At 42.5% G+C, this 25,182-nt stretch overlaps 3 protein-coding genes and 2 long non-coding RNA genes across 5 annotated transcripts; 4 read left to right on the forward strand and 1 right to left on the reverse strand.

Moving 5' to 3' along the window:
• Positions 1 to 1,565: 1,565 nt before the first annotated feature.
• On the forward strand, positions 1,566 to 5,302 carry pex11b (peroxisomal biogenesis factor 11 beta). The gene is made up of 4 exons (XM_085791070.1): positions 1,566 to 1,775; positions 2,984 to 3,099; positions 3,223 to 3,424; positions 4,326 to 5,302. The coding sequence occupies exons 1-4, from the start codon at positions 1,720 to 1,722 to the stop codon at positions 4,750 to 4,752; spliced, it is 801 nt and encodes a 266-aa protein (XP_085647196.1). The 5' UTR covers positions 1,566 to 1,719; the 3' UTR covers positions 4,753 to 5,302.
• A 1,471-nt stretch (positions 5,303 to 6,773) lies between these two features.
• On the reverse strand, positions 6,774 to 14,289 carry ilf2 (interleukin enhancer binding factor 2). Its single transcript, XM_085791082.1, has 14 exons — positions 14,224 to 14,289; positions 13,688 to 13,747; positions 13,395 to 13,437; positions 12,729 to 12,833; positions 12,048 to 12,125; positions 11,801 to 11,903; positions 11,459 to 11,524; positions 11,225 to 11,341; positions 10,175 to 10,253; positions 9,963 to 10,050; positions 9,796 to 9,857; positions 8,510 to 8,624; positions 8,334 to 8,424; positions 6,774 to 7,208 (listed from the first exon to the last, which is right to left on the reverse strand). The coding sequence occupies exons 1-14, from the start codon at positions 14,226 to 14,228 to the stop codon at positions 7,057 to 7,059; spliced, it is 1,164 nt and encodes a 387-aa protein (XP_085647208.1). The 5' UTR covers positions 14,229 to 14,289; the 3' UTR covers positions 6,774 to 7,056.
• A 2,640-nt stretch (positions 14,290 to 16,929) lies between these two features.
• On the forward strand, positions 16,930 to 18,248 carry LOC146978392 (uncharacterized). Its single transcript, XM_085790214.1, has 3 exons — positions 16,930 to 16,999; positions 17,518 to 17,720; positions 18,111 to 18,248. The coding sequence occupies exons 1-3, from the start codon at positions 16,945 to 16,947 to the stop codon at positions 18,246 to 18,248; spliced, it is 396 nt and encodes a 131-aa protein (XP_085646340.1). The 5' UTR covers positions 16,930 to 16,944.
• Positions 18,249 to 18,315: 67 nt separating this feature from the next.
• On the forward strand, positions 18,316 to 18,662 carry LOC146978393 (uncharacterized). The gene is made up of 2 exons (XR_015036963.1): positions 18,316 to 18,523; positions 18,628 to 18,662. It is a non-coding gene; the product is annotated as an uncharacterized LOC146978393 (long non-coding RNA).
• Positions 18,663 to 22,873: 4,211 nt separating this feature from the next.
• Positions 22,874 to 23,220, forward strand: LOC146978394 (uncharacterized). Its single transcript, XR_015036964.1, has 2 exons — positions 22,874 to 23,081; positions 23,186 to 23,220. It is a non-coding gene; the product is annotated as an uncharacterized LOC146978394 (long non-coding RNA).
• Positions 23,221 to 25,182: the final 1,962 nt, after the last annotated feature.

Consider the following 25,182-nt stretch of genomic DNA (forward strand, 5'->3'; position numbering starts at 1 on the left):
AAAAGAATCAGGACTAAGGGTGAAACATTTCTGGATCAGATTTCATCTCATACTAAAAAACCACTAATGATGCATTGATCATCCCAGTCTGTTGCTAACGTGAGAGCAACAGAAACACACGCACACACACACATCATCATCACCACCACCACCACACTCGTCAACATTCAACAGCTTTATCCTGACACTTCAACTATAATGAAACTATGTAGTAAAGAACTGAATTTGGCTACTTTAGAATATTTTTATTTTGTAGTTATTTTATTGTAAAGATGTGCTGCTCTTGTAATGTTGACTGGATATTAAAGTAAAAATCAACTAATTCATTGTCATATTTATACGGACGTTGTGTGATTTAATGTCTTTTCACCGGCTGCACGAGTACAAATGGAAGAGGATCGATAGATAGATCGATCGATCTATCGATCGATCGATCTATCTATCTATCTATCTATCTATCTATCTATCTATCTATCTACACTACCAGTTAAAAGTTTGGACACACCTTCTCATTTAATGCTTTTCTTTTATTTTTATTACTTTCTACATTGTAGATTCAAACTAAAAACATCAAAACTATGAAGGAACACATAATTATATTTTATAGTAAACACAAAAGTGTAATCTCTCACCTGACCTAAACCCAAATGAGATGGTTTGGGTTTGGGATGATGAGTTGGACCAGAGTGAAGGCAAAGTGCTGTAAGTCTAAGTGTAGGAAAACTGTTCCAGGCGACGACTAGTGAAGCTGATGAGAGAATCTAAAGTGTGCAAAAAGCTGCCATCAAAGCAAAAGGTGGCTACTTTGAAAAATATATTATATATAAAAAACATATTCTGCTTTGTTTTTGCACTTTTGTGTACTACCGGTATATGTTCCTCCATAGTTTTGATGTTTTTAGTTTGAATCGACAATGTAGAAAGTAATACAAATAAAACCTATCTATCTATCTATCTATCTATCTATCTATCTATCTATCTATCTATCTATCTATCTATCTATCTATCTATCTATCTATCTATCTATCTATCTATCTGTCCATCTATCCATCCATCCATCCATCTATCTATCTATCTATCTATCTATCTATCTATCTATCTATCTATCTATCTATCTATCTATCTATCTATCTATCTATCTATCTATCTATCTATCTATCTATCTATCTGTCTGTCCATCTATCCATCCATCCATCCATCCATGTATCTATCTATCTATCTATCTATCTATCTATCTATCTATCTATCTATCTATCTATCTATCTATCTATCTATCTATCTATCTATCTATCCGTCTGTCCATCTATCTATCTATCTATCTATCTATCTATCTATCTATCTATCTATCTATCTATCTATCTATCTATCTATCTATCTATCTATCTATCTATCTATCTATCTATCCATCCATCCATCCATCCATCCATCCATCCATCCATCCATCCATCTATCTATGACTGTTCCCACTCCGACCAGCAGAGGGCGCCGTGCTGACGCCACAGTCTTTGTTTACTCACCGTTCACAGCAGAAGAAGCAGCAGCAGCCAGAAGGGGGAGGAGGCGGATATCCTGTCCGTCCATGGTGAACCTGTTCTGGGATTAAAAAGTGTCCTCTCTGCCGTTGACAGTTAAAGTTTTATCTCCGTTTTTACTGTATTACCGTCAGCGACCGAGCCCCGAGCCCCGAGCCGCGGCCACAGACAGACACCAGGAGCCGGTATGGACTCGTGGGTCCGCTTTACCGCCCAGAGCCAGGCCAAGGAGCGAGTCATTAGGTAACGTCACGTCAGTTTGGGGGTCCGGTCTGGGTCCGAACCGGGTCCGAACCGAACCGCACCACACGTCAGTTTACAACTTACATGAACCCGTCGTGTTGTTACCATGGGAACGACCCTCACGCCCGCCCCCTCCTCCTCCAGAACTAACTAACTTGACATCAGTTTACGTCATTTAGAATACTGTGGTTCTGTACAGAGCGATCCGTCGTCATGGCAACAAGTCCTCACGTTCGAACCCTGTAAAGGTGCAGTTCACTTCACTGAACCCAGACAAGCAGACTGTCAGACAGAGTGTGTATAACATGATGTGATGTGGTGCATGGTCCATATGTGGACCTGCAGGACCCAGATGATTAAGATTAAGATTAAGATCTTTATCAGGGCTCCAGAGTCAGACTGGCCCCTAAATGGAGGCCCTTTGCCCCCTAAAGTTTGAGACAGTGCAAGTAAAATTTTCATCTACCGTTCTTGCACATGTGAAACCAGAAGATTTTCTGTTTTGTTTTTTTCCCCCAACACTACTGAAATGTGGAAGAGGCGACTCAAAGAATCTGGTGTCTGTGATTACAGGTGTCAGACTCAAAGAATCTGGTGTCTGTGATAAGATTACAGGTGTCAGGCCAATGTGTGAGAGAATCATGAATGAAAAGGAAATGTGAATATTTGCTTTGCAAGTCCATTTACGGTGTGCACCCCGTAGATGTTCTGCTTGTGCTCCTAAAATGTTAAGTTATGGGCCACTATGCTCCTCTAAAAAAGTTAGTCTGGAGCCCTGTTTATTGTCGAAATACTATTGGAGCAAAACCTCCACCTTAAAAAGAAAGAAGAGAGAGAAAAGAAAAAGAAAAGCAAAACATATTAGCTCACTAAATCTACAGAAATAATTTAAAGTGCTTAGGCTGACTACAATACAAGCATATACACATAATATTAAAAGATAAAGTAAAAATAAAATGCAGATGGAATCCCAATTAATATAAATAATATTTGTAGTGATACAGTAAAAGTGACAGGTGCTGAGGTTACCAAAATATACAGACACACACACACACACACACACACGTGTTACATATTTAGAAACATAAAGTGATGAAGGTGTTGCCACAGTGCATGCTGGGAAACGTCCACACAGCATGCACCTGCAGCGTGTGTGTGTGTGTCCTCCTGTCTGTGACCATGTGTTGTGTTGTGTTGTGCGCTCCCAGGGCGGCCCAGTATGCCTGCACCCTGCTGGGCTACACTCTGCAGAGGAGCGGGGCGGCGGCCGACCTCCTGCCCACCCTCCGCCAGCTGGAGGCTCACCTCAGCCTGAGCAGGAAGTGTGAGTGAAGCAGACACGTTCACCTGTTCTCCCAACACCAGAGCTGAGGTGTGTGTGTGATAGATGTGTCTGTGTGTGTGTGTGTGTTAGTGACAGATGTGTCTCTGTGTGTGTGTCCTGCAGTGCTGCGTCTGGGGAACTCGGTGGAGGCGGTGGAGGCGGCCAAGAGAGCCATCCACCTGTCTGACAGCGTGCTGAGACTGTGTCTGACCATCAGCCACCTGAACAGAGCCATGTACTTCGCCTGCGACAACGTCCTGTGGGCGGGAAAAACAGGACTCATCTCCAAACTGGACCAGCAGAAGTGGAGCCAGAGGTCGTTCAGGTGAGAACACGCACCATCATGTGACCTGGTACCGAGGAGGAGCGCTGTAGATCACCAGGACGACGAGTCGAAATCAGTCGATATCAATCCAGAGATCAATGATCAATATGAGACAATATCATCTGCTGGTTAAACACAAAATTACCTCCGTTCATATCAAATCACAAAGAGCAACTAAAATATAATTTGATAATTTTATTTTTACAAACTCAACCAGACATTTAAATGTAAAATTGTTTTTTTTATCTCGTCTTCATCATAAAGTGCCACATTCTGATTTATTGAGTTTTACACTTTTCAAAATAAAACTGTAAAAACATAACATTTTTATTTGTTTACAAGAAAGCAGGATTTTGATGTGAAACTTTTTCTCAAATTTAATATTTTTAGAACTTGGTAGTAAGCTACACATACATCTCTGCAAATTAAATTTGAATTTACAGCAGATATTGCAGTTATCAGGAATATCAAAATAAAGTCACATCTAACAAATAATTTGTTAGATGTGGCTTTATTTGGAAATTCCTAATAACTGTCATGTCTGCTGCAAATTAATATTTAATTTGCAGAGATGTATGCAGTTATATCAATAGCTATTTTTCTTTCATAAAGAAGCATTTTATGGAGCTAATTTATTCCCTCATTCTGGGGAAGATGTTCTGGTGTGGGCGGAGTTGTGTTTTGTTTTGTCATATATATATATATATATATTTTTTTTTTCATTTTGGATTGATGCTATTGACTCATTGATCAATGAATTGATATATTGCTGTAGTAGATCAGTGTGTAGCTAGAACTCTAGAGTCCAGTGACCTTTAGTGACTGTAGATCCTGACCGCCTCAGACTGAACATGTTGTCTCACCTGAGTCTCCCCTGACGCCGTGTGTCTGAACTCTGCAGGTACTACCTCTTCGCTCTGATCCTCAACCTGACCCGAGACGTGTACGAGCTCCGCCTCCTCATGGAGTGTGAGGCTCGCTACCGGGCCGCCAAGTCCCCGCCCTCCCCGTACCCCGGCGCCGCCCTGCCCGACGACCAGCTGGCCCCGCCCCCGCCGGCCGCCGCCGCCGCCGTTGCCCCGGCCACCGCCGCCGCCTCCGTCACCGCGGCGTGGCTCCGCAGACAGCTCCACCTGCTGGGCACGGTGCTGTACAGCAACCCGCCGCTGCTCCTGGACCTGCTGAAGAACGGCTGCGACATCTTCATCCCTCTGGACCGGCTGCAGATCTACCCCACGGGGCAGGGCTTCGTGGGGGCGTGCGGCCTGGCGTCCTCCGTCCTGTCCATCCTCACCATGCTCCACCCGTGGCTCAAGCTGAAGCCGTGAAGATGGACGCGCAGGAGGACGAGGAGGAGGAGGAGGAGGAGGACTGAGATAACGGGCCTAACAGCGTTAACACACACTGACCGCTCTGGGACGGCGGCGGCAGCAGCAGCAGCGGCGGTGGTGGGGGGGAATCAGGTACTGAAAACAAAAAATAAACGGGTGAATCCATGAGGACAAAGACCCCCGAGGCGAGGACCCTCTGTAGCTCTGCACTGCTGAACCCGCTCCGCACTGACCTGATCAACAGCAGCTTCGCTTCAGATGAGTCCACTGTGACCTAGGGCTGTTCGATTAATCGATTTAAAATCGTAATGGCGATTATTTGAAATCGATTTTTTTCCTCTAACTAGGGTAGTTACGGTAAGCCCCCGTTCAAGAATCTGGGTTGCGCTGAATTACCGTAATGACTGCTGCCTCTTTCCTCCCATCACACTCTCCCCCTGCTCTCCCCACACACTGTAAACAAGCATGTCGGCATTTTGCTAAGGATTTCGTTGCCAAAAAGACCAACGGCCCTTTTCCACTACACAGTTACAGCTCAACTGGAAGGATGGATGGATGGATGGATGGATGGATGGATGGATGGATGGATGGATGGATAGATAGATTTTTTTAAAAATTAGACTCTAGGTCAATTTAAAAAGACACAAACAGCACACAAAATAGTTTGTCATTTAACAAATCGGAAATCGATTTTTCAGAGAAGAAAATCGAGATTTTATTTTTGGGCAAAATCGAACAGCCCTACTGTGACCTCATCGCCCCCCCTCCCATCGCATAACCCCCCCCCCCATCGCATAACCCCCCCCGAGAACCAGGACGCCGACACTGGACTGGACTGGACAGGGTTTAATGAAGAGACTCCTCTTGTGACACCACCAGTCAGCCCCCCCCTCCTCTCCTCCTCGTCAGTCTGTGGGTCGAAGGTGTGATGCAGTCAGACCCCCGACTGTTGACAGGAAGCAGCTGACATCGAGGACACATGAGTAAATGACTAAAGTCCAAATAAATGTTTGGGATAAAAATAAACGAGGCCCCTGGGGGGGTCCGGTCCACCCTGCAGGGTCCTGGTCCTGTCGCAGCGATCGTTTTATACCCAGTTGAAATAGTAGCTCGCATCATCAGTTGCCATGCCAACCTAGTGTTTGCATGTTGTAGCGGTCCCTGCAGCAGCGGTCTGAATAAAGTCACTGTGTTTCTGATCTGGTTTTGAACTCCTCAGGTCAAGCAGCCCCCTTAAAGGGATAGTTCAACATTTTGGTCAAATTCTCCCATCGCTATAATCCCTATAGTCATAACAGTAGGTTCACTACCTTTAATTATCAGTGCATGTTGTTTTGAGATCAGCGGGGCAGAGACGCGAGCTGCTCAGTGAACACAATGGAGGTGAATGGTACAGGTCCCGTGTCCCTCATCAAACTCATCAAATACACAATCCAACAACTCCAAATCGCTTTTGTGGACAAGTTGTGACCTGCACATTCACCACGCTATGAAATAATCATGTATAATTATGTAACATTACGACACATGAAGCAAATACTCGGAAGTACTTACACTTTTGAAATCACTCCGCCCAGCAGCCGTGTCTGGAATGTAGTTCCGGCTACGCATTTGCCTCGAAAACAACTCTCTCGTGATGTTACATGATTATTTCATAGCGTGCTGAATGTGCAGGTCACAACTTGTCCACCAGAGCGTTTTGGAGTTGTTGGATTGTGTATTTGATGAGTTTGATGAGGGACAGGGGACCTGTACCATTCACCTCCATTGTGTTCACTGAGCAGCTAGCGTCTCTGCCCCGCTGATCTCAAAACAACATGCACTGATGATGGTGAGGTGATGAAACTACTGCTATGACTATAGGGATTGTGGCGAAAGGAGAATTTGCTAAAATGTTGAACTATCCCTTTATCCATCATGTCCCAACCTTTCCCCCCATTAACACCTGTTGTTTTTGCACCTGTGTGGTTTGAAGACTGTGAGTGTGTGTGTGTCCGGTCATAAACGACAACAGCAGCTCAATTTAAAAAAAACTTTACTGTAACTGTTACAAAGACAAAATACAAACAACACAGGAAAGTAAAAATGTGACAATAAAATAAAAACGAGTCCAGTTGTTTCTCTGACTCATCAGGGACCAGGTCTCTGCGTTTTCAAAACAATTACCAGCATCCGCTGTGGAGAGAGAGAGAGAGCAGGGCGACGGCTGTTAGGACTCTAGATCAAACACACACACACACAAAGAGTTGTGTGAGGAGAGTGTAGAGACGCTCCAACCGCAGCTCCTCATCATCATCATCATCACTCCTGGGTCTCCATGCTCTCGTCCTCTCCGTCTCCCCCCTCCTCCAGAGCTTCGTCTTCCTCCTCCTTCCTCTCCGGAGGTTTCTCGTACGCCTTCTCTGAGGGCGTCACGATGACGCCGTCCCACGTGGACATCTCTGTAGCCAGGTCTGCAACGACAGATAGTTACTGGAGGATGTGTAGTGGGACACTGAGTGAGTGTGTTACTACCTGTTTGTTAGTGGTGTCGGCTGATTGTGTCTCTGCACATTTCACCTGCAAGAAACACGTCTACTGTCTAAGCTGCTCTATGTCCAAACTAGGGTTGAGCGGTTCCAAATTTTACTAACGTTAGACCTCCTCCACATTTTCCCAGGGTATACGGTATGACTGTGACCAATTGTTCAGATACGGAGTCACCAAACACTACATAAGAATACTGAAACAAAAACCAAACAACTTTTACACAATGATTGCTTATAACAAAAAAAAGGGCAAGTGGATGCCATTGCTTAAAAAAAAAGGACAGCACACAGACAAACTGTCAGAGGAGCACTATGCTGTGTTTGGGTATCGTTACAGGTATAGTAAAAGCGCTATATAAATACAGACCATTTACCATTTCATGAGATCGGTAAGAAAAACACTTTGGCACAAGCCTATTAGACACACATGGTTACTTTGGCAACATAGTGCTTCAAATCTAGTCAAGGTTTTTGCAGAAGTTGAAAGTTTTTCTTTTCTTAGGTAAATTCATGCAAATCCGCTGATGTGCGTTCCCATCTGGGGCAGTTTTTCAGCAACAGTCTCTGCATTTACCTCTAAAAACAACTCTGTCTCATAACGTTGTGTTATTATCTCATAGCGTGGTGAATGTGCAGGTCACAACTTGTCCACGAGAGCGTTTTGGAGTTGTTGGATTGTGTATTTGATGAGTTTGATGAGGGAAACCAAGAAATCCCATGAGCCTCCGTAGCGTAGCTCTGAGCAGCTCGCGACTCTGCTCCGCTGTTCTAAAAGTAGCTTGCACCAACAATTAAAGGTAACGAGCCTACTGCTATGACTAGGGATTATGGCAATGGGCCAATTTGCAAAAATGTTGAACTATCCCTTTAAATAAATAATATTTAATATGATATCAGGGCCCCTTATGAGCACATTGCAATTTTTTTAAATGGCGGTAATGAAACGGATACCGTTGCTATTTTTAAGATGCTGCAGAATACCTTATTACCGTATTACCACCGGACCCTGGTCTAAATGTTCATATATGAAAAGAGGAAACATGTTCTTACAGCTGGCGTCTCCCTCCAGGCCGAGGATCTTCCTGTAGCCTCCATGAGACAGCACCCTGACCAGCGTCTGAGCTGTGAAACACACCATGTCCTGCACACACACACACACAAAAGCATCAGCACACACTCAGACATGAGCTTGTAACATGTGCTACGCCTCCTGGACCTGGACCTACCTGCTGCTCCAGGGTCATGACGGTGTGCACTCTGAAGTTTCCGCTCTCGCAGGGGTCGGTGATGCCCACGGAGCCGGGCAGGAAGAGCCCAGCAGCCAACATCTGGAGGCAGCGCCTTCAAAACACAACAACACTGTTACCAAGAGGTATGGAAGGAAGAGCCAAAAAATATCTCTTACAGATACTACTAGCAACAGCAATTAAATGCATTACAGTAAGGTGGTTGACCCTCCAACACACAATATGTGGACTGAAAAAAAAAGGAAATATATCAAATGAGGCTCCAAAAACATATATTCACTAAAAGGTGGAGCCCTGCTATGGGTATACTGATAGAATTTTATTTATTTTATTCCATCTTGTTTTATTCTATTTTATTTTATTATATATTTTTCTTTGTCACTGTAGTCTCCGTCTCCTTTGTTGTACCATAACTGTTACCTTGTGTATGAAACAGCAGATATGATTATGATTCTGTACCTGAGTTTGAATGAAACTTAAAGGGATAGTTCACCCAAAATAGAAATTTCACTCTTACTCACCCTCATGTCGACTAAGGGCTGGGAGAAGTTTCAGAGTCCTCCGTGGCTTCTCTGAGTTACAGGGGGTCTCGGCGTAGCAGTGCATGTCCATATAATGGTTGCAAATGGATACCAACTGTCTTCGTAACAAAAAGACACACCAAAAAACATCCAAATACCTCCATGCTGCTCGTATGTCCGTCTTGTATTGAAGCCCCGAAATGCAAAATTGTCCCGAAATTTTTCTTAGTCTATATTTCAAGCTTGTTTTGTAGCAGAAGCTTCTCAAAGCTCCTCTTCCTGGTTCGTCATATTTGGACGAACTGGGAAGAGGAGCTTCCGCTACAAACAAGCTTGAAAAATAGTTTTATTTAATTTTTTTCGGGACAATTTCGCATTTCGGGGCTTCAATACAAGACGGACATACGAGCAGCATGGAGGTATTTGGATGTGTTCTGGTGTGTCTTTTTGTTACGAAGACAGTTGGTATCCATTTGCAACCATTATATTGACATGCACTGCTACGCCGAGACCCCCTGTAACTCAGAGAAGCCACGGAGGACTCTGAAACTTCTCCCAGCCCTTAGTCAACATGAGGGTGAGTATATAATGAGTGAAATTTCTATTTTGGGTGAACTATCCCTTTAAATAAAATTTAAGTTAAAAAAAAAACAAAACACGACAACACAACACACAGCTCAGACACACACACACACACACACACGAGAGTGGCGAGCATGAGACCCGAGGAGAGCGAGGACTCACCTGTAGGCTACGTTCAGGGACAGCGGCTGCCTGGACGGGTTGTTCATCACCGCAGAGTGGCCCTGGAGACAACAACAAAAAACAAACACACACAGTTCACCGACCCAGACCACCAACCAATCACAGGCCTCACATGGTCCTCGCTCTGGTCGCGGGTCGGGACTCACCAGCAGGTCCAGGATCCAGGGCGTGAGGGGTTCGAATCCAGGGAAGCGCAGCCTCAGGTCCTTGAGGAGGCGGATCAGCACTTTGACCCTGAAGGTGACGTCACACAAACAAACGAACACACACACACACACACACACAGACAGATGAGCGTCGGTGCTGATGTCGGTGAAGGACTCAGCTGTGGAGATGGAAAACGGTAAAACATCCTCACGTGGACTGAGAGGCGTTCTCCTCAAACCAGCGGGCGTGGCGGATGGCGGCGAGGGCGCTCTGCAGCACCTTGATGTCCACTGAGGAAGACAGGAGGAAAACATAAACTTCAGTGTCTCAGACTACGACCGGGACGCCTCAACCACAACACAACACAACACACAGTGAAACTAAAGTGATGATCCAGATGTTTCCCACAAAACACTGAAACGCCCCATGTGTGAAATCTGCTGCAAATACCCTTTTCTCCTCAACTAAGAATTCCTTTAAACAGATTCTGTGCGATGCCCTTAACAAACTCCTTAAACAAAGGTGAATTTAAACCTAAAGTATCAAAGAGAAAACTTAAGGGGAACTATTCTGCTCATTTCAAGGGCTTTTAATGTGATATTGGACCCCAGCGGAGAACTATTGAAAGTTTCGATCGATAAAAAAACTCCATACTTATCACATACAAGCTGCTTGTGTAACCCTTCATTCTGGCTCTTTCCTGCTTTGGTCTGAAATGCTCGGATTTCGAGGCAAATTCAGAGACTGCTTACTGAAAAACTGCCCTCAACAGGAACGTGCATCAGTGGTTTTGCATGAGTTTACCTCGAAAACAACTCTGTCTGGTAACATTCTGTTATTATCTCATAGCGTGGTGAATGTGCAGGTCACAACTTGTCCACGAGAGCGTTTTGGAGTTGTTGGATTGTGTATTTGATGAGTTTGATGAGGGAAACCAAGAAATCCCATGAGCCTCCGTAGCGTAGCTCTGAGAAGCTCACGGCTCTACTCCGCCGTTCTAAAAATAGCTTGCACCGACAATTAAATCAAATAAACAAACCTACTGCTATGACTATAGGGATTATGGCAATGGGCCAATTTGCCAAAATGTTAAACTATCCCTTTAAACATATTTATAAGTCAGAAAAGCTGGAAAAGCACAATAGGTCGCCTTTAAGATACTTTATCTAACCAGCTCCAGTGATGCATGATGGACTACTGTCTGTGTCTGTGTGTGTGTGTGTGTGTCTGTGTGTGTGTGTGCGTGTGTGTGTTCTCATACGGTGCAGCTCGGGGTCCAGCTTGCGCAGGTTGGGGGGTACGGTGGTGATGAGGATCTTGACGGTGGCGTCGGCCGAACTGATCTCGAATCCCGTCTCATTGGTCAGCATGGACAGCACTGAAACACACACAGTCAGCTGTTAGTCCCATCACATCAACGTGTTACACGATGTTTCATAATGATGTTGGCGGGTCGGGGGTTTTAACTGGACTCTGTGACATCACTACATGTTACCTTCGGTGGGGTCCTGTGTACGAAGGGTCTCCACCACTTTGTTGCCCAGGGCAGCGACCGCCTCCACTGTAACAGGGAAAAAAAACATCTATATGAATGAAGTCGGATATTACAGCCAGTTCCCTTATGGCACTGACCCGGAAGAAAGTGTTACGGTAGTTTTGAAAATAAAATCCGGGCTGCCAGTTCATCAGACACCAAGATATCAAAGGCTTTAAAAGGGATACTCCACCCAAAATTGATAATTCGCCAATTTTCTACTCAAAAATTGGTGAATTATTGATTTTGGGTGGAGTATCCCTTTAAATACTCAAATGTATATAAACAGCTGCGATGACTCACGTGTTGGGAGGATCTTGAGGATCACAACCAGGTCGGCGACGTTGTGTCCTGTTGTCATGGTGCCCTTCTTGTAAGAGCCCACCTGACGGACCTCTTCAATTTGCTACGAGGAGACACAGCAGTGACAGATGTGACCAGATGTTTGCCGTGGTCATAATAACACAAGAGACCATCATTCAAAACCTTTATGTCAACACATGTATCAAACAACAGCTGTAGCATGAAGTACAACAGAAAAATGACTCACCACTTCAAAGTTGCCGGGAGCAACGATCAGGTTGTCAATGACGTTATTGATCTTTGTGACCAGGGACAAGATGGACGACTAGAAGCAGGAGGAAGAGAGCAGTAAGATCTCTGTTACAGGGTATATATACAGGAATCTTGAAGTTAATTTTAATACTTTAAGACTTTTTCAAGATCTTCTCAATATTTTTCAATACCTCACCGCCACTTTTAACTGAACAGTTTTAATTTGTGATAAAGACTATAGAAGACCACTATGATACAACAGAATTCAAAATAGGCTAGGATAATAAATCAAAGACAAAGTTTATCAAAAAACAAAACAAAACAAAACATTGCTCCACTCTCAAAAAACAAAAACAACAATCTTCTTTTCTTTTTTATGTACCGGTTCATCTTTGTTTTTTAATAAAATGAATAAATTCACACACTTTTACAATGTTTTTTAGGACTCAAACTCTTGGACAGCTAATTCAGAAAAAATACCTCCACAATTTAAGACTTTATAAAGTTGTGAAAATACTTTTTAATACTTTTTAAGGGTCTTAATTTTCCCAAAATTGATTTATCACCTTTTAATACTTTTCAAGACCCCGCGGATACCCTGTGTTAATTAAACAACAACAACAACAGGGGCTTTAATGAGAGACTGGTCTGGGCTCTGTGCTGGTCTTGGACCGACCTGTTCTGCAGGAGTGGGGCTCAGGTCCTGGTTTCTCTTCAGCAGACACTCGCTGAAAGCCGTCTCATCCGGTGCAGGTCTCACTCTGGGGAAGGCCATCTCACACTAGTGACAAACAAACAACAGTCTGCTTCAGCACTTCAGTAATACGCTAGGCTAAAGCTAAAGCTAGTGCCAGTTTCATTTAAGGTGACATAACTGTAGTGATATTCAGGTGAAGTCAATGTTCACAAAACATCCTCCTCACCACCTGAGCTCACTGATAATAACAATAATGGATCCACTATCAAGGCTTAATCAACACATGCACATTCTCCTGAAAAGGGAGGAGCTGGGACAAATCCACTGCTAAATCACGACTTACATCAACGCTCTGTTTATTGGATTAATGTTTCTATTGACTTTCATCAGGAACCCACATTTTTCAATTGTTGTGTGGCTTCCTTTTTTAATACTTCAGTACAACAATGCAATTGGTTGATCACAGGTGTTTACAATAATTAGAGGAAGTGACATCATCACAACACTGAAAAGCAGAGAGAAGAACTAGATACTTAACACTAATATTGATCCAACAACAGTATATTCAAGACCATAATAAAAAAAACTTGTGGCAATGTAGAGAAAAAAAAGAGAGAGAGTGGAATACTTTTTGTTTTTACTCACCACATAGAAATCAAATGGGATGTGTGGTACAAATGGCCGGTACCTGAGCAGAGGAGCAGATTATAGGTTTATAAAAAGCAGAGTAGAGCAGTAAACAGAGGATGTATGTAGAGATTAATTCATCTGAATACAGCTGATGGTGGATTTGAGATGTGCAGCAACCAGGACTCTACAGTTTTGTAAAGGACTATGATGTGTCTCATACACACACGCACGCACACACACACACACACACAAAAAGCTTTTCAGTCGTGATAATTAGAAGCAAACAGCAGCTCGGAGGCTGGACTCACCCCTGTACCAGTCCTCCACGGGACCCGAAGCGGCCTCCCCGACCCCTGCCGCGGTCCCCTCTGCATAACAAACACAACAACATGACAAGGGGGTCAGCTGTGATGAAGCCTCTGATTAGTTGATCTCACCACAAAGCGAAGATTAATACAAAAATACTCATCTAACAAAGCGGAAGATGAGCTACTCGGCTCCCGTACATAGCGCTACAACAGTGGGGGTCCATTCATTCTCCCGACGAGGCGGTGCTAGCTAACATTAGCCAACCGGACGGTGGTTGAATGATTTGCATGATAGTAAAAGACCTTAAATACTTAAAATTGACGGTATGAACCCTTAAAACATTTATGACGGACGTATTATGAATGTTTTATCCGGCTAATGTGTTAGCTTGGGGGGGGGGCGCTCAAACAATACACGCAGTAGCTTCCTAGCACACACAGCAACATCAGCTAACGTCTACACACAAAACTTAAAATAAAAATAAAAATAAAAAAGCATAACGAATTTGATATTCAGTATGTTTAGGGATGATTACCTCATTGCGTACGACGTTTTGACAATTTACAGTGGAAATAATAAGGAGAACTGTTGACCGTCCCTCGGTGGACCTGCTGCGGCTGCTGCTGCTCTGGCTGCTTCCTCTTCTGCGGTGCTGCCGGCGGCCGACTTCCGGTGCGTCAGACGCTCCACCGCCACCTAGTGTCCCGCAGCGGGGACTGCAGCAGGCCGGACCCGTCTGTTGCTGTTTCCCTCTAAACAGTCTATGGACAGAGTAGGACTCGACCCCAGTAGCCTACTTGAGTAAGAGTACAAATACTACTGGTCAGAATTTACTCCGTTACAAGTAAAAGTAGCTCAGTCGACATGTTACTCGAGTAAGAGTAAAAAAGTACTTGCTTTTAAAGGTACTTAAGTAGCCTATCCAAAAGTAGGCTACATGCTTTTAAATTTAAGAGTAAGAGGCAGAGTAAATCTCTTATTTTTCACATCAATGAATTACTATATTTTTTTCTAAATTAATTTAAGGACCTTTTAACTCTTGTTTCTGAGAATTAACTCTTTGAAACCACCTGATGTGCTGCTTTTAGGGGTTAGGGCTTCCTTCTTTGACAAACACAGCTTGTGTCCAATAGGATTTTAGAAAAGAAAAAAGAAAAAAAAGAGCAAACCTGAAAGTAACAAGTACTTTTCAGCCTTCCTAGAAATTAACTCGAGTAAAAGTAAAAATATTTGTCTTGGAAATGTATTCAAGTAAGAGTAATAAGTACCAAAGAAATCTAATACTCAAATAAAGTACAAATCCTCTGGATATGTACTTAAGTACAGTACTCAAGTAAATTTACTCTGTTACTGTCCACCACTGCCTCTAAAGCAGTCGTTCTCAACCATGGATCTATTATAAGATAATAATACATCCATGTTCTCAACCCTGAGTAAATCTTAAATTGTCAACATATGAAGAGAAGGTGCTGACTAACCATGTGCTCTTCAAAATGGACACGCCTCCAATTAACTCTTCATAACCCCAGAAGATGTTTGCAGAGATTAAGTAATTTTTCAAAATAAAGGGTTAAATAGTAACACCAGTGACATGAAATCAAGGGACAACTATTTTGTAAATTATTTAAATTATTTATTGATATTTTCATTTTTTAAAGCATTATAGCCTACTAAATAGCTATAACATTTTGTATTCTAGTCCTTAAAACAGGAGAAAAACATTTATTTAAATTCCAAATATGTCACTGAACCACGACTCCTTACCCAAAGGACAAGCCAAATTAATGACACTAACCAGATTTTCAAGATATATATATATTTTTAAATGTGCATTATAACTGTCTTATGCATGGTTTAATAACAATAAAACACTTTAATTACAAAAAAAAAACATGTATATTTTGTGTCATTGTTGAACACTTTTGAGCGCTTTTCCTGGTGAATAATGCAGGGACAGGAAAGCCACCATTTCTATAGAATGACCCACTTATGCAGTAGCTTCTTGGAATAATGTAACACAACAGCATAGTTATGCAGTTTCCAGAAATATGTGACAAAACAGGACATTTATTCATGTTACCCTCTGTAGTTTAGGTAGATCAAGGTCTCAGTCACATTTGAATAAAATAATGCCATTTCTATAAATGCCATAGGATCTTTTTTAAAAGATATTTATATTCATTTTCACGGACCCCTTGAAATTACACCACGGACCACTAGGTGGGCGCGGACCCCTGGTTGAGAACCACTACTCTAAAGGAGTTCATGGCGGTTGTTGGTGTGTGTGCTTTATGTGGTATTACTGCTTCGTTCTGGTTTTAACTAAGACATAATATCTTGTAAGTTGTATGTTTGCCAACAGCCGGTGAAGTGAAGCCTCTAAAAAGCCACCCACTGTGCCTAAAGGACTCCTACGTGGAGCTCTGGTTCTCTAATGCCACGCCCTGAAGACCATGCTGGTCAAAACCTTCTTTTTACTATTTTTTTTATGATTATGCCTAACCATCCTCCTTATAGCAAGTGAGTGCCTGAAGCAAGCTTAGTGCTTTTTTTGCCCACCTATATTTTCACCATCTTCCTGTGCAGCAAGTCTTAGTTTATTCACTGCTTGTTGTGGGGCTGGTTTTGAGATATCTCCAACAGGTCTGTAGTGTTGGTCCAGTCAGATCAGTGTAATTATTGTCAGTCAGACTATTCTTCTAAAATATTTAACACTTCACGATCAGACTTACTCAGGTATAAGACCAATGTTAACATGATAACACAGTAATCCACAACCCTCTGTTAACTAGCAGCACCCAACAAGAAGAGATTCTAGAAAACACTCCAAATTTGGAGCTTGCTTACACGATGAGACGTGGCATTGGTGAGTTAGGACATCTGCCAACAGGATGAACATGACTTTTAGTTTGAGAGTTTACTCTGACAAGGCGTATTCAACAAGCCCTTCCCACACATTGTTGTCAAAGTAAACGATAAAATAATAAGATTGAATAATAATTGTAATATAAAGTTTGCGCAACACGGATGTCTTAAAAACCAAATTAAGCTATTTCTTAGCCAAAGTAAACAGCGAGGTTGGATGTGAAGCTCATTTTCCTTTATTTCTGAATATTGTAGAGGAAATATGACTCAGTTGAGGACAAGCCTCTGATCTCTGCCCATTGTTATCCTGACTGCATAAAACCCTGGACATGACAGACTTAAACACCAAATCAGGAGGTCCTTGATAGCACCAGACCAACTCGATCTCACCATGGTACGACTGGGCCAAATGTGGACCGGCACTCTGTGCTTCCTGACCATTTCAGGTAAGAAATTTGAATGAATCAATGAAAGATGTAGCAGCGCCATTCAAACTTCTATCTAATCGACATTTGCATCATTTTGAGTCAGATGTCCTGTTCACAGGGGGACTGGTCCATATTTTGTTATTCCCAGAGTGTCAGATCTTTATTCCCTATCTTCACATTGTCCTGGTCAGCTAATAGAAATACAGGCAGAAGCTTCAACATTAATGTCCACTCCAGTTCCTCTGCGTGTTGGTTTAAAACTGAGACTGAAATGTGACTATTGAATGTGAATGTTGTGTTTATTAGCGTTGACCTCTCCAGGGTGTACCTCAACCTCACCCTTGCAAAATTTCAGTTGGGATGGCTCCAGCCCCCACTGTGACTCTACAATGAAAAAGCAATATAGCCAATGGATGCATGAATGGATGGATGGATATTAAGGTCATTTGTAGGATGTATGTTACAGACCAACATCCCAATGCAGCTCTCTTCGTGCTTTTGGCAGCAGAATGCAACAACACAACACTCAATAACAGAATCTGTCCCATTGAATCCTGCAGGTCTGCTGACTTTTGGGGCTGTTCCTGATGTGCCTGAAGGTTTCAACGTGGAGCTCCTCAGCCCATCACAGAGGGCCTTCTTGATCCCCGTAGAGATCACCAACCGCGAGTTCACTCCAGCTTTGGTCCACCAGGACACTGAGGAATTCAAGGACATGTACAAGGTTGTTCGTGCCCTGGTAAGATTGGTTTCCTTCAAAACCATTGATTGGCAGATGTGTTTATTTTGCTGATAGAGTTGGGCTCCTGGCTGCTGTCTCAATGATTAAGCACAAAGAAACAAAGAACTGCTCAGTTTGCCATCTAACTGTGCTGTGGCGCTACTCTTGCAGTAGGGACTAGGTAGTACATGTGCTGTCACCACTACATTGTGATATTACCTCTGTCTTTAGAAGCTGATCCCTACGTTCCATCATGCTACCTCTGCTATGTGTGTCAGGTTGTGTGTGATTGACTATATGTGTATGGTGGATTGTAGAAACTGAATTGCCCTTCGAAGATCAATAAAGTCTCCTGTACCTGTACCTGTACCTGATCTGTATTTGTTATTTTCTGTCTTTATTTTACAGTTCAACGGGGTCTTCAAATGCAGTGACTGTTCCACCAAAGACTTCTATGGAGGCGTTGCAGCAATAGCTTTTGGGTATCATCAGTACTACAAATTACTCACTCATGGAGAAATTGGATATAGATATAGAGATGAATGATAGTGCAGCACACTCAAATTCCCTGTGAAACCATAAGTGGAACCTTGCAAGTAGATGTAGTTATTTACACTGAGTTGAAGCAATTATTGGATCTCTACTGAAATTTGCTCTTTAATGAGTTCATTTGTTCCTTCACAGCCCTGGATCAGTGATTGCAAACGCAGTTGTGATCTTTGACACCACCAACATCAACCAAGTGGTTGCCTGGGCACTATTTCAGAGACATGCCGAAAAGGCTGCCGGAAATCTCCAACTTAACATGGCCTACACAAACAGTGAGACATACTGTTGTTCATATATTCCCAGTTGTTATCATGTTCATGTTGGAACCACTACATTTGTCACTGATCCCTCTTCTTTGCTGTTTTTTTTTCTATAGGGAACAATGTAATGGAATTGGCAAGAAACAAGAAACATCCTCACGTGAAATGAGAGGCGTTCTCTTCAAACCAGCAGAAGATGGCGGCAAAGGCGCTCTGCAGCATCTTATGTCCACTGAAGAAAACATAACATAAAAATATAAAACAAAATAACATAAAAAAAAAAAAAGAATCAAGGTCTCAGACTCTGACCTGGACACCTGAACCACAACATTTCCAGCTTGTGTACATGTATGACTGTAGATAACTGAGAAATGTTTCTGATGTTCGCAAAGTTTGATCTGATCTGGAGGCTGACGTGATTAATAAAGCAACATTTTACAGATGTTTCCCACAAAAACTGAAAGTCTCCATGTATAAAATCTGATGTGATAACTTTTTGAAGTGTCTGGGGCCAGTTGTACAAAACACCTTAAGTGACGATTTTCCTGTAAACCTGTCTTAACATTTCCTCGAAATAAAAACAGTTGCACAACAGAACCTTAAGTCTTCCTCTTAAAATTTCAGGTTTTCTCCTTATTAAAGAACCATAAGTGGTGTAGTGTATTATACACCTTAACTTTTTTACTTTAATAACTTAAAGTATTGTATATTCTTCTTTGTATGTATGTAGGCCTTTTTTGGACAGATGCTCTACTTCATGGGTTCCACAATTTGCTTAGAAGTCATCTGACCTAATGGGATATGCATGGTTCAATATGACTGAATGATCTTGTTGTCTTCTCTAATGGGTAAGAGACATGGGATACAGAATATGGGTTTTTTGCTAGCCTAAAAGTTAAAAGGTCAAGTCAAAGGTCATTGGCCATCTGGACGGGAGGTTTCTCTCTGTCTGGAGAAGGTGGAGTGTTGGAGATAAGCCAACATATAAAAAGGAAGGTTTTAGAGTTGAGAGGAAGAGATCTCATTTTGGACCAGAGATGCTCCAGGATTCGGCATTTTTGTACACTGTTCTTCTTGTTAAAGCAGAAGTAAGTGATATATTTGTGTTAATATAAGTCTTAAATAGTTATATCTTCCGACAGCAATCACTTACATAGAGTGTTTGGTCTGAAACACGGGTCTGTCAGTCACTCTGCTCTGCTCTGAGTCGAGGAGAAAACATTAATCGTATCCTACAGTTTTTATCCAATGAGGAGAGAGAACGGCATGCAGGGCTGTGTGTGCAGCCAAGGAACGCCGTGAATGTGGCGACGTAGGGACGAGGACTGTTATGGTGCGTTCAAGGAAACTCGTATTTTTCCGACCGTGAAGTCATACCAGTTCGATCTGGTACGAGTTCACGGGTCGGAAGTTACGAGTGGCCGTTATAGTGACTTTCACCGCTAAAACAGGTGGGAAAAACACGAGTGGGTTGCCTGGAACGCTACAAAGTCGTAAGTTGTGACTTGAAGCTGTAATTTACGATTTCAAAAGCCTGCCTGGAACGCAGCATTAGCGAAAACGACCGGACCACTTCCTTCTGCTTTAATAAACTTCCTTTTTGAATACAAGCGAAGACGTGTCAGTGGTGATCCCTTCTTTTCATCAACACATCAATATACCACAGTGGAACCTTAAGAATCACTTAAGGTCACTTAATCGCATAAAATAAATCAGAGACCAAAGAAAACACTTAAGGTATCTCTGCCTTTATTAACTGCAGCAGTTTATGTTGACAAAGAGAGAAGATGAACACAAAAGACACCCTCAACATAGGGGGTGATTGATTTTCCATCCAAGGTTTGAAATGTGTCCAGCAGTCAAGAGGTGGATCAGTCACTGGGTTCACTACAATTTCAAATCGCGTGATCTTTCCACGCAGGTATAGTCAAGGTGTTTCATGCCCATGTGGTGGGTCACTCACGTGTTTAACATTTCTTAACTATTTGCTAAAGACGGAGGTCAAGTTCACATCGAAACACCAGGAGGCTGGCACACTTGACAAACACTATCACACGTTCTAATATAAACAAACAGACAGTCACCATGCAAACGGTATAGTTTCACCACTGTGAAAGCTTGGTCAAATACTTTAATCTTCTGATGAGGAAAACCTTGTTCTGACAAGGTATATAACAGGCCCTTCCCACATGTTGTTGTCAAAGTAAACTAAAGATTAAATTATACTTTGAGTAAAAGGTTTGCACAACACACGGATGTCTTAAGAACAAAGCTCTATTTCTTAGCCAAAGTAAACGGCGATTGTGAATTTGAGGCCAATTTCCTTGATTTCTGAACAATGTAGAGGAGATATGATTCAGTTGTAGACCAGCCTCTGATCCCTGCCCATTCTTATCCTGATTGAATAAAACCCTGACCAGACAACAAGAAGGTCCTTCATATCACCAGAGCAGTACAGGATTCAAGTTGACCAACTCCAACTCACCATGGTACGACTGGGCCGACAGTGGACCAGCACTCTGTGCTTACTGACCATTTCAGGTAAGATGTTTTATTGAATTAATGAAAGATGTAGCAGGGCTGTTCAAACTACATTCTATAATCTACATGTCCTGTTCACAGGGTGACTGAGTCATATTTTGTTACTCCAAGAGCGTCAGGTCTTTGTTCTGCTGGTTGACTTCTGCAGAAGTCGACCACTCCAGGGTGTACCTCACCCTTGCACAATAACAGTAAAAAGTTTGTGCAACACACGGATGTCTTAAAAACTAAATTAATCCCCATTTCCTAACCAAAGTAAACAGTGAGGGTGTATGTGAAGCTCATTTTCCTTTATTTCTGAATATTGTAGAGGAAATATGACTCAGTTGAGGACAAGCCTCTGATCTCTGCCCATTGTTATCCTGACTGCATAAAACCCTGGACATGACAGACTTAAACACCAAATCAGGAGGTCCATTATAGCACCAGACCAACTCGATCTCACCATGGTACGACTGGGCCAAATGTGGACCGGCACTCTGTGCTTCCTGACCATTTCAGGTAAGAAATTTGAATGAATCAATGAAAGATGTAGCAGCACCATTCAAACTTCTATCTAATCGACATTTGCATCATTTTGAGTCAGATGTCCTGTTCACAGGGGGACTGCATGGTCCATATTTTGTTATTCCCAGAGTGTCAGATCTTTATTCCCTATCTTCACATTGTCCTGGTCAGCTAATAGAAACACAGGGAGAAGCTTCAACATTAATGTCCACTCCAGTTCCTCTGCGTGTTGGTTTAAAACTGAGACTGAAATGTGACTATTGAATGTGAATGTTGTGTTTATTAGCGTTGACCTCTCCAGGGTGTACCTCAACCTCACCCTTGCAAAATTTCAGTTGGGATGGCTCCAGCCCCCACTGTGACTCTACAATGAAAAAGCAATATAGCTAATGGATGCATGAATGGATGGATGGATATTAAGGTCATTTGTAGGATGTATGTTACAGACCAACATCCCAATGCAGCTCTCTTCGTGCTTTTGGCAGCAGAATGCAACAACACAACACTCAATAACAGAATCTGTCCCATTGAATCCTGCAGGTCTGCTGACTTTTGGGGCTGTTCCTGATGTGCCTGAAGGTTTCAACGTGGAGCTCCTCAGCCCATCACAGAGGGCCTTCTTGATCCCCGTAGAGATCACCAACCGCGAGTTCACTCCAGCTTTGGTCCACCAGGACACTGAGGAATTCAAGGACATGTACAAGGTTGTTCGTGCCCTGGTAAGATTGGTTTCCTTCAAAACCATTGATTGGCAGATGTGTTTATTTTGCTGATAGAGTTGGGCTCCTGGCTGCTGTCTCAATGATTAAGCACAGAGAAACAAAGAACTGCTCAGTTTGCCATCTAACTGTGCTGTGGCGCTACTCTTGCAGTAGGGACTAGGTAGTGCATGTGCTGTCACCACTACATTGTGATATTACCTCTGTCTTTAGAAGCTGATCCCTACGTTCCATCATGCTACCTCTGCTATGTTTGTCAGGTTGTGTGTGATTGACTATATGTGTATGGTGGATTGTAGAAACTGAATTGCCCTTCGAAGATCAATAAAGTCTCCTGTACCTGTACCTGTACCTGATCTGTATTTGTTATTTTCTGTCTTTATTTTACAGTTCAACGGGGTCTTCAAATGCAGTGACTGTTCCACCAAAGACTTCTATGGAGGCGTTGCAGCAATAGCTTTTGGGTATCATCAGTACTACAAATTACTCACTCATGGAGAAATTGGATATAGATATAGAGATGAATGATAGTGCAGCACACTCAAATTCCCTGTGAAACCATAAGTGGAACCTTGCAAGTAGATGTAGTTATTTACACTGAGTTGAAGCAATTATTGGATCTCTACTGAAATTTGCTCTTTAATGAGTTCATTTGTTCCTTCACAGCCCTGGATCAGTGATTGCAAACGCAGTTGTGATCTTTGACACCACCAACATCAACCAAGTGGTTGCCTGGGCACTATTTCAGAGACATGCCGAAAAGGCTGCCGGAAATCTCCAACTTAACATGGCCTACACAAACAGTGAGACATACTGTTGTTCATATATTCCCAGTTGTTATCATGTTCATGTTGGAACCACTACATTTGTCACTGATCCCTCTTCTTTGCTGTTTTTTTTTCTATAGGGAACAATGTAATGGAATTGGCAAGAAACAAGAAACATCCTCACGTGAAATGAGAGGCGTTCTCTTCAAACCAGCAGAAGATGGCGGCAAAGGCGCTCTGCAGCATCTTATGTCCACTGAAGAAAACATAACATAAAAATATAAAACAAAATAACATAAAAAAAAAAAAAGAATCAAGGTCTCAGACTCTGACCTGGACACCTGAACCACAACATTTCCAGCTTGTGTACATGTATGACTGTAGATAACTGAGAAATGTTTCTGATGTTCGCAAAGTTTGATCTGATCTGGAGGCTGACGTGATTAATAAAGCAACATTTTACAGATGTTTCCCACAAAAACTGAAAGTCTCCATGTATAAAATCTGATGTGATAACTTTTTGAAGTGTCTGGGGCCAGTTGTACAAAACACCTTAAGTGACGATTTTCCTGTAAACCTGTCTTAACATTTCCTCGAAATAAAAACAGTTGCACAACAGAACCTTAAGTCTTCCTCTTAAAATTTCAGGTTTTCTCCTTATTAAAGAACCATAAGTGGTGTAGTGTATTATACACCTTAACTTTTTTACTTTAATAACTTAAAGTATTGTATATTCTTCTTTGTATGTATGTAGGCCTTTTTTGGACAGATGCTCTACTTCATGGGTTCCACAATTTGCTTAGAAGTCATCTGACCTAATGGGATATGCATGGTTCAATATGACTGAATGATCTTGTTGTCTTCTCTAATGGGTAAGAGACATGGGATACAGAATATGGGTTTTTTGCTAGCCTAAAAGTTAAAAGGTCAAGTCAAAGGTCATTGGCCATCTGGACGGGAGGTTTCTCTCTGTCTGGAGAAGGTGGAGTGTTGGAGATAAGCCAACATATAAAAAGGAAGGTTTTAGAGTTGAGAGGAAGAGATCTCATTTTGGACCAGAGATGCTCCAGGATTCGGCATTTTTGTACACTGTTCTTCTTGTTAAAGCAGAAGTAAGTGATATATTTGTGTTAATATAAGTCTTAAATAGTTATATCTTCCGACAGCAATCACTTACATAGAGTGTTTGGTCTGAAACACGGGTCTGTCAGTCACTCTGCTCTGCTCTGAGTCGAGGAGAAAACATTAATCGTATCCTACAGTTTTTATCCAATGAGGAGAGAGAACGGCATGCAGGGCTGTGTGTGCAGCCAAGGAACGCCGTGAATGTGGCGACGTAGGGACGAGGACTGTTATGGTGCGTTCAAGGAAACTCGTATTTTTCCGACCGTGAAGTCGTACCAGTTCGATCTGGTACGAGTTCACGGGTCGGAAGTTACGAGTGGCCGTTATAGTGACTTTCACCGCTAAAACAGGTCGGAAAAACACGAGTGGGTTGCCTGGAACGCTACAAAGTCGTAAGTTGTGACTTGAAGCTGTAATTTACGATTTCAAAAGCCTGCCTGGAACGCAGCATTAGCGAAAACGACCGGACCACTTACTTCTGCTTTAATAAACTTCTTTTTTGAATACAAGCGAAGACGTGTCAGTGGTGATCCCTTCTTTTCATCAACACATCAATATACCACAGTGGAACCTTAAGAATCACTTAAGGTCACTTAATCGCATAAAATAAATCAGAGACCAAAGAAAACACTTAAGGTATCTCTGCCTTTATTAACTGCAGCAGTTTATGTTGACAAAGAGAGAAGATGAACACAAAAGACACCCTCAACATAGGGGGTGATTGATTTTCCATCCAAGGTTTGAAATGTGTCCAGCAGTCAAGAGGTGGATCAGTCACTGGGTTCACTACAATTTCAAATCGCGTGATCTTTCCACGCAGGTATAGTCAAGGTGTTTCATGCCCATGTGGTGGGTCACTCACGTGTTTAACATTTCTTAACTATTTGCTAAAGACGGAGGTCAAGTTCACATCGAAACACCAGGAGGCTGGCACACTTGACAAACACTATCACACGTTCTAATATAAACAAACAGACAGTCACCATGCAAACGGTATAGTTTCACCACTGTG

This window comes from Trachurus japonicus, chromosome 11 (genome assembly GCF_045865225.1).
Source record: "Trachurus japonicus isolate A0001 chromosome 11, Traja_1.0".
Lineage (NCBI taxonomy): Eukaryota > Metazoa > Chordata > Actinopteri > Carangiformes > Carangidae > Trachurus > Trachurus japonicus.